At 36.2% G+C, this 9,181-nt stretch overlaps 1 protein-coding gene across 1 annotated transcript; it reads left to right on the plus strand.

The window, feature by feature from the left end:
* Positions 1 to 2,738: 2,738 nt before the first annotated feature.
* LOC122045928 lies at positions 2,739 to 8,389 on the plus strand. The gene is made up of 6 exons (XM_042606362.1): positions 2,739 to 3,040; positions 3,129 to 3,193; positions 3,898 to 3,985; positions 4,117 to 4,220; positions 7,742 to 7,817; positions 7,977 to 8,389. The coding sequence occupies exons 1-6, from the start codon at positions 2,812 to 2,814 to the stop codon at positions 8,288 to 8,290; spliced, it is 876 nt and encodes a 291-aa protein (XP_042462296.1). The 5' UTR covers positions 2,739 to 2,811; the 3' UTR covers positions 8,291 to 8,389.
* Positions 8,390 to 9,181: the final 792 nt, after the last annotated feature.

Here is a 9,181-nt window from a genome sequence, read left to right on the forward strand (position 1 = left end):
ACTATAGTGACTTCAGATCCAAGGACTATTCATACCAATAGTCGCATGAGAATGTTTATGACACTCATATAACGATCCATGAAACATTCTCATTATGTGTCATTCAGTATATATTCTCTAATATATACAAATGTGTCAACTTGATATCTCATATCCATGATTTGTAAGATTAAGTCATTCGTTGACCTACATACTAGTCTCAATGCATTAATACTGTCATTGTATATTAATGCTTGATTATGATAGATAAGAGTAGTGTTCCATGTATATCTACAATATCTCACTATCAATTCAACCAATTGATATACCGTAGATAAGAACCTATTACCCAAGGATATTATTATACTTATTCAATCGACACTGAATTGAAATAAATATAATAATCAATTTTACCTTTTATTAATAATGATATATGATACAAAATGATACAAAATGAATCATTTACAATCATTTCATAATTAATACTGGGGCTAATACTGACATATATGTCATCGTCTCCCTTCACTACATCAGACGAAAAATTCAACGACATTTTATTTATGTTATTAATCTATTGTTAAATTCATTTAGCGATCGAATATTCAATTGCTAAAGCTGAATATTTTTACGATGCCGGTATATATTCCCGTAATTCTGCTCTCCCCTTTTTCCTTTACATTTTTGGTAAATTCATAACATTGCAAACCAAATTCATTAAAAATAAAAAATAAATTTATAGAATTAAAGCTCGAATCGTAATTTTCTATAGTTCAATTTCTAGAACATTATCATATTTTTTATGGATGACCGCATGTTCTTATGCGATGATAATTTCATTGTCTCCCTAATTTTTCAGTGTTGCAATCTTCTCGATTTCTCGAGCCATAGAATAAGAATAAGAAGTTTTGTTTCATTCTCCTTCCAAAAATTTAAGATAAAATTATGAAATTTATACAAGCTATTAATTTTAGCCCCTTCTGATGTCTGTTTGTCATACATTCAATGAGTCATTTTACCTTATTTTAGTGATTGATTTTAAGATTTATTTCTATGTACCTGCCAACTATATTAACCTGTGGGGTATAGTATTTTTTTTTTTTTTAATAATCTAGATATCCAGCTCTATTATCTTAGAGATTTTTGTTAGATTCCATAAAATTTTTCATTAGAATAAATTGAAAAATACTAATGAAGGTCCATTCAAAAAGTCATCATTTTTAGGCCTATTTTTTATTAGAGGAAAAATCCTCTTTAGTGTAGTTGAGATTTAAATCATATACCCTTTTCTTATTCGTTGGAGGACTTAATCATCCTTTTGTTATTATTTAAGATCAAATTTAAAATAACTAAATTACAATAATGATGTCTTAATTGTTATAGTACCATCGAAATAAAAGAGAGCAGATGTTACTCTGATAATAAACAAAAAAGCATATTTTTTATTATTTTAATTAAAAGGAACGATTTTTATCCTAAAATGATTGTAAATTAAGTAATAGATAACCCTTCTTAAACCATGTTTTGGGAAAAACCTCTTTACTGTCTTTAAACCTAATCACCATTTGCTAATTATTGATATATTAAAAATGGTGGTAAAACAAATTTATAAAAATTTAATGGAGTTGAAAGGAACCAAAATATTCGGCCTCTCGCCTATCAAATCAAATCATCTGTCCCAAATATCATCTGTCTCCGTGTCCCATTCATCACCCTAGCCCATCGTCGGCGGCTTCCGGCTACCACCCTGATCAACACTATAAGTCTATAATCCTTAAGGAAGGTGAACCCAAGGGGGTCGTCATCGGCACGATCGGCGTCAGAATCCGATCAGATTTGAGTAAATTTTCCTCTACCGTCAATCTAAGCCCCTGCTCAGATTCGATCGGATTCCGGCATCGATCGTGCCGATGGCGATCCCCTTAGGTTCACCTTTCCTAAGGGTTACAGTGTTGATCGGGGCGACAGTCAGAGACCGCCAGCAATGGACTGGGACGATATGTGGAACATAGAGATAAAGAAATTTAGGGACAGAGGATTTGAACTCCTCGCCTATGGTTAGGAGGGCAGTTGAATGGAACCAAATAGAATAATAAGAGATTTAAGTTCAAGCTCATTATTCCTAAGTTTAATCTAAACTCGAGTTCAATTTAAACTTTAATTGTTAAGTTCGTGTTCAATTTGTAGTAAAATTAAATAGTTTGAAATCGGTTTAAATTTGATTTGAAAAATATTTTTTTTAAAAAAATAAATTAGCTTGAACTTATTTTATATATATCGAGACCCGACTCGTTGTCAAACGGTTTTGATTTATATCCTTATCTACAGTGCTCCGCCTTCTCCTTTGCCTTGACCCGCGCCTGCGGCATCCGTGTGTCGGAGCCCTCAAACTTCGCAGCCGTCTCACCGGCGAACTCCTTCACCTTCTCCGTCGCCGACTGCGTCGCTAGCATTACTCGGTGAGAGCGAATGAAAGACGTTGACGGATTTAGGGAATCAATGTCGGAATAAAATTATATAAGATTTGATGGATAACGTGGCAGTGGCCGAGGATCTCTAGAATGCTACGTGTCGCGCATCCAGGAGCAGCCTGAGGTCGTGGTCGGCGGATTCGACGGTAGACAACTGACGAGAGCGGACCAGATTCGAGACGGCGAGGGGAGGTTGGGGCCTGGGGGCTACCGAAAGGGAGGTCTACTACTTTTCAAGGGACTAATTTATAATTTAGTAAACATTGGAGATCTTGCATGCTAATATCAGGATCTTGTCTACCGACACCGTTCCTATTCCAAATCGACCTAGACATCGGCTTGCGGAGGGGAAATCGGGCGGCGCATGGCGTCGGTTTCATGGGCTGCCTCCGCTCGCCTCTCTCACTGCCGCCACTCCCTTCTCCTACTCCCCTCCTCTCCTTCGTTGCCTCTCTCCAACCTCCCGAAGAAGAAGAGCCATGGTGGGAAGAGGAAATCCGGTCTCGTTTGCAGGGCGCAACTCCTCGGCGACCTCGCCCCCGTCACCTCCGCCGCCTACGGAACGCTCCTCCTCGGCGGCGGCATCTTCGCTTGTAGGCTCGAGAACCCTCTTAAAAACCCTATTTTTCTCATCGATCATCACTCGAACAACTAATCCCCCCTCTTTCTTTTGTTCTTCAGATGCGAGATCCGGCAGCAAGGGGTCGATTCTTGGAGGGATATCCGGAGCTTCACTCATGACCATTGTGAGCATTGTTCATTGTTTTTCTTTTGTTTGCTTTTATATTCGATTCAGTTCTTGGTTCTATGCCTTGTTTTTTCGTCCCCTTTTCCTCCAATTCATCTGTTAACTACTGATTTAGAACTGAATTATATGATTATTTTTCTGCTTAACTGATAATCTGTAACCTAATTTTAGAAAAATGTGAGAAAAATTTCAAGGGCAAAGTAAATCTCCTAAAGGTTCACTAACATTTTGATATGCATTTTTAAATAAATGACAAAAACAGGAATCTCACTCCTTGAACTGATAATACCTTGCCTAAGCCATCTAGTCAATGGCTCGGTGTGATTATATATATCCACAATAGTCGTCATGATTTAAAACCATCAATGCTGGTCTTAAGCATGGATGTAAAAGGTCGAGGGTTGCGTTAGGTTGCTAGCCAATGTTAAACATAAGACAAATATTCTATAAATGAATCAATCAAGCTATTGTGTCAATGATAGGCCCTTCTATGGGAGAATGGTGTTACAAGGCCTGACTAAGGACCATTACATCTGCAATCTTTGATTTTGTGCAGTTGTTATGATTTTCATTCATTCTCCAACCTTTGATGAACTGCAACTTCTTTTGATTATTGAATCATGAGTTGATTTTCTAGGGATTCTTATTGTGTTGATGCTATTTGCTTAGTTATCTTACGATCTTCATTGTTGATACTTCCAGGCGTATTATCTTATGCAATCACCCGAGACTGAGGAAATTGGCACGGCCATCGGATTCGCCTCTGCTTTTCTGTTTTCTTCTGTATTTGGTACGCACTCTTGTCCTCCCTCTCCTCTGTTCATCAGACAACTCATATCAATCAGCTTTGCCTATCCTTAAAGTTGTCATCTGTTCGAGCCAACATTTACATGCTTACTCATTTTCTTTTTCGCACGTAAGGCATACGATTGGCCGCCACTCGCAAATTCATTCCCTCGGGTCTCCTGTTGAGTCTCTCTGTTGGTGCATTGGCAGTGTTCCTCTCAGCTTACATGCAAACTAAAGTATGAACGTCGAACCGGTAGGTTTCAAATTATCGGTCATGTTCGCCAACTACTTCAAATGTTTATTTATGTTGATCAAATAGTAGTTTCTTTTTGCATCAATGCTCTGAATCATGCATGAACTAATTTGGTTTAGAACTTCTTTTGAATATGAGTTTCTTAGTTGTTTACTTTGGATGATACATCAAAACTAAACGAACATGAGACAGACTGGGTTCCCAAGTTAACATTTATCGGTCAATCGAAGTTTTTTCTTCTCCAATTTCCTTCATTTATTTCCCTTATGCACTGTTTGGGAGGAGTTGAGGGAGGGAGGGGGAGGGGAGGGTAAAGAGGGAGAAGGGAAACTTGAAATATTGTTTGGTAGCGAGTTATTGAAAGGAAGGGTAAGCTTTAACCTTCCTTGTCTATGAAATGAAAGAATTTTTTACATCCCGATTTGGGGTGTAAGGAAAGGTAAAGGGAACTAAAAAATTTATATTTCAATTTTATACTCATTTTATTATATTAATTGCAAAAATTATTGTTTTAGGTATTTTTTGCGTCGTGACTAAAAACATTCGCATCGCCGCCTGACTCGCACCGCCCGACGCTTGTACTTCGTTGACGTCGACGTCGACATCGATGTTGATGCTAACTTCGACACCGACTTCGACTTCGACTTCAATGTCAACACCGACATCGACGTCGACATTGACTTTAACAAATGAGCTATAATTACATGAACGCTTAAATCTTAATCAATAAATGTATGCAAGATATATTAAGTTCTAAGTCTTAGACCCCATAGGTCATCCGAGTTGGTATGTGGTGGGATGCTTGTCACATGAGGTCGCGGGGTCGAAACTCGGGGTAGTCGGGGCGTAAATCCCCGGTCCCTGTGCAACTCACCCCACCTGCCACATGCTCGCTCAGGATGCTATGATTTACCTCCCTCGTGATGACCTTGGGTCGGGTGCGGTGGGGGCGCTGGGGGCGAGCGATTTCGCTTTTTTGCCACTTGAATGCATAAGTCTTAAGTAAAGATAATTTTGTAACTTTATATATTTAATCTTTCTTACCCTCATTTTCTTTTCAAACACGGTAACACATGTTATGTTAATGAACATTCCCTCCCTCTCAAACAAAGAAAATGTAAATACTTTACTTTCCCTCTTTTCCCTTACGGTTAATGAACCTTCGCTCATCCCATCCAAACGGAGGGTTAGGGTTTGCTAGAGGAGCTTGTTTGTGAAGGGAAGCTTTGACATAATAGTAAAATTATTAAAGATGGTAGATTTAAATTGCGGAAATAGTCTTTTAAAATTAAGATAAAGTTGTATATATATAGGGCTGATCCCCTGTGCGCCACCTTGCCAAGCTCCACGTGTGCGTCTGAGAGGGGCGGTTAGTGTGGTAGCTCACAGGCTTGCACGCGGAGAGGCATGCAGTGTAAAATTTTTGTACGCATAGAGAGAGAAGAATGATATGTTTCACACCTAGTATATGTTTTTTCACTTCTTATATATATATATAGAGAGAGAGAAATATTATGCTGCGGCGCCTTATGTGCGGTATTGCTGCGGTACTTGCCACGTCAGCGGCCTGGACCGATCAGGCTCCAACCTGATCGGTCTGGGAGTCTCCTGATCGGTCCCCAGACCGATCAGGCTCCAACCTATCCACCTACAAAAAAAGGCAGGGGATCGGTCTGTGGACCGATCCACCTATACCCTGATTGGTCCACAGACCGATCAGGCTTCGAAGCCACCTCTCACAGAGAGTTGGTTGATCGGTCTGGGGACCGATCAGCCTAGGGCCTGATCGGTCTGGGGACCGATCAGGATACTCCCAGACCGATCAGGTTGGAGCCTGATCGGTCCAGGTCGCTGACGTGGCAAGTGCCGCAGCAATACCGCACATAAGGCGCCGCAACATAATATTTCTCATATATATATATATATATATACTATGAATGAGGATTAGGAGAAAGATGATTAATATGATTTGTAGTGGATTATTTGTCGTATCTAATTTAATAAAGCAGAAGAAAAAATGATGTATGTTTTTTTGGACTGGGTGGCTGAGAGCATGTCAACAAGAATTATTAATTTCATAAAAGATGAAAAAAAACATTTAAAATAATGAAGGGGGAAAAAGTAATTTACGCCACCCAAAACATTCTATTTATATTAAAATATAACTTTCATATTCACCCTTCTTAAAGTTAAATAAATTGGCCTTCCGTCATGAAGCTTTTTAGGAAGTCATTTTATATATGTTTTTTCTTATATGTATATATTACTGATTTTTTAAAATATTTTTCTAATCCATTTATATAACAAGAAATGAAGAGTTAGGGAGATTGAAAAGCCCTTACTATTGCCTTATTCTTTTCCCCCATAATTATATATATATATATATATATATATATATATATATATATATATATATAATTTAGTTCGATCGGGATTTACCTTTTTGTATAGTGGATTTACTAAGTAAACACTAACTAGTCAATCTCAGACGCACCATTTTATCTCATAATTTTGGTTTCCTTATCTAGCATAGGTTTTCTTGATATCACCATCATCTTTGTCTATCTTTTCTTTTCTCGTAGAAAACTTTACCTAAAACTGCCATCCCCTTTCGATCTCAATTGAACCCCGTAAGTTGCATGAGCAACAAAAGCAAATGCCAAAAGGGAGACATGGATTGCTCGCGTGACATGGAGGCTATGGTGGAGGGACCATCTCCAAGCATCAAACCTTTGCCATGGAGGAATCCAAATACATGAGATCAGTTTGGGGGCCAAAAGACAAACTTTGATTTGGACCTCATTTTCTTCTACCACCTTGCTTTCTCAGCCTCTCCTAATTAAAATGACAACGACGACGATGATGACGATGATGACGACAACAAAAAATATATAAAAGAAGTGAGCAATATAGAGTTGTTCATCTCCTTCCTCTTCTCTTCTCGTCTCTTGGTTTTCAACGTTCGCTTAATATTTAGCTTCTCCTCGAAAGCATGAAGGTGAGTGTCTTTTTTATACTCATGATTCATTAACCAAAAAAACAGTTATGGCATATTTAAATTCTTTTTAATTCAAATATATTTCACCTTTTTTTTTTTCGTTTTCTTGTTCTCTTTGTTGTGTCTTAGGATCTACTAAAAAGATATATTCGAGTTGATTCTTGTTTCTAAAACCTGCAAGAGATTTATTACATGTTGAATCTTATTTCTAATATTTATAATGAATAAATAAAAAAATGCTCATCATTAAATTCAGATTCAAATATGATGCAAGTAAATTTATTTAATTTTTAATAAAAAAAAAACTACTCTGCCCCTGAAGGTTTATATTAAAATCTCCAAAATATATCTACTAAAACTTTTAAACTCTAATGGTTTTAATATTAACAGTTAATTTAATGAGGAAACTATAATAGTTTGGAAATTCTGAGAATATATATTTTTGACGAATTTAAAAGGGAATTTTTGAGAAAAAAAAAATGAAATGAAAAATTTTCTTCTTGTAGAAAATTGTGGTGAAAGTGGGCTTGCAAGATGACAAAGAGAAGCGAAAGGCCATGAAGGCAGTCGCCACTCTTCAAGGTTTTCATCTTCCTCCTGTCTCTCTTGGTCTCCTTTTTCCTTTGTTTTTTTTTTTCCAGATAATTTTTATATCGATTGTCCTAACTAAATTGAGTTTTTGCTAATATTTTAGACTAAAAGTGGGTTTATGTATTATTAACCAACATTTTTTTTAGTTAGGGATCGATTCGGTGGCCATAGAGATGAAGGATAAGAAGATGACCGTGATCGGTGAAGTCGATCCTATTGACATCGTTGGCAAGCTAAGAAAAGGGTGGCCAACCGAGATAGTCTCTGTGGGGCCAAAGGAAGAACCCAAGAAGGACGAGGGTAAGAAAAAGGAAGAAGAAGAAAAAAAGAAAAAGGAAGAAGAGGAAAAAAAAGAAAAGATAATTAAGGAATTCATGGAAGCGAGCTATGACCATATCTACATACCCAACCGATATTATGCCCCAACCGGCGAGGAGAATCCAAATGCTTGTGCTATTCTATAAGTCGTGTAAATATCAAGAAGGTTTCTTACTTTGTATTCTAGATTATGGGAGAAGTGGTAGCTCATCAATAGGTTAATGTGTTTGAGAACGATCCAAATACGATTCTATAGCTTCTTTTATAATAATAATAATATATAGTATATTAACATAAAAGGGTAATTCGATATATGAAATTTTTGTCAATATAAAATCTTAAGAAAGAATTAGATCACATTGGATTTATTATATGTAGTTTTATCTTGATTATTTTTACGATTCAAATTTGTAATTGTCGGATCATATTTATGATTCAAATTTGCAATTGTCAGATCATACAATAATAACGTACCTTACCATTGCGTCATAAATCCTTCTCAAGAGGGATTTTTTTATGATAAAAATATGAAGATTATAACATAATACATTAATATAAAGGACAGTCTAGTACATAAAATTGCTATCAATGTTAATCTCAAGGAAGAATTGAATCATATTAAGTTTATTGTATTTTAAAATCACATGACAATGATAAATCTCAAGGAAGAATTGAATCATATTAAGTTTATTGTATTTTAAAATCACATGACAATGATAAATCTCAAGGAAGAATTGAATCATATTAAGTTTATTGTATTTTAAAATCACATGACAATAATTTTATCATTGCATCAAAATTCGGTTCAATATAATACATTAGCATAAAAGTAAAAAGTAAAATTATTCTTAACTAATGCTTGAATGAATTGTAATAAAATTATATTAATACCTTTGAGATTTTCCTAGATATAATTTAAAACTATCACAAGGTGCTTCACTTTGTGAACTTTCCATCCCACAACATTTCAAAAGAAAAAACAAACGGCAATAATAGTTAGACAAATGTTTATGTTTAAAAAGAGATTATAACATAGT

This window comes from Zingiber officinale, chromosome 2B (assembly GCF_018446385.1).
Source record: "Zingiber officinale cultivar Zhangliang chromosome 2B, Zo_v1.1, whole genome shotgun sequence".
NCBI lineage: Eukaryota > Viridiplantae > Streptophyta > Magnoliopsida > Zingiberales > Zingiberaceae > Zingiber > Zingiber officinale.

Bases quoted from the DNA above. Each gene is read 5' to 3' on its own strand.
- LOC122045928 (XM_042606362.1), top strand. From the start codon at position 2,812: ATGGCGTCGGTTTCATGGGCTGCCTCCGCTCGCCTCTCTCACTGCCGC. The intron at 3,041-3,128 runs GTAGGCTCGAGA...TTTGTTCTTCAG, and splicing joins CGGCGGCGGCATCTTCGCTT to ATGCGAGATCCGGCAGCAAG. The intron at 3,194-3,897 runs GTGAGCATTGTT...TGATACTTCCAG, and splicing joins GAGCTTCACTCATGACCATT to GCGTATTATCTTATGCAATC.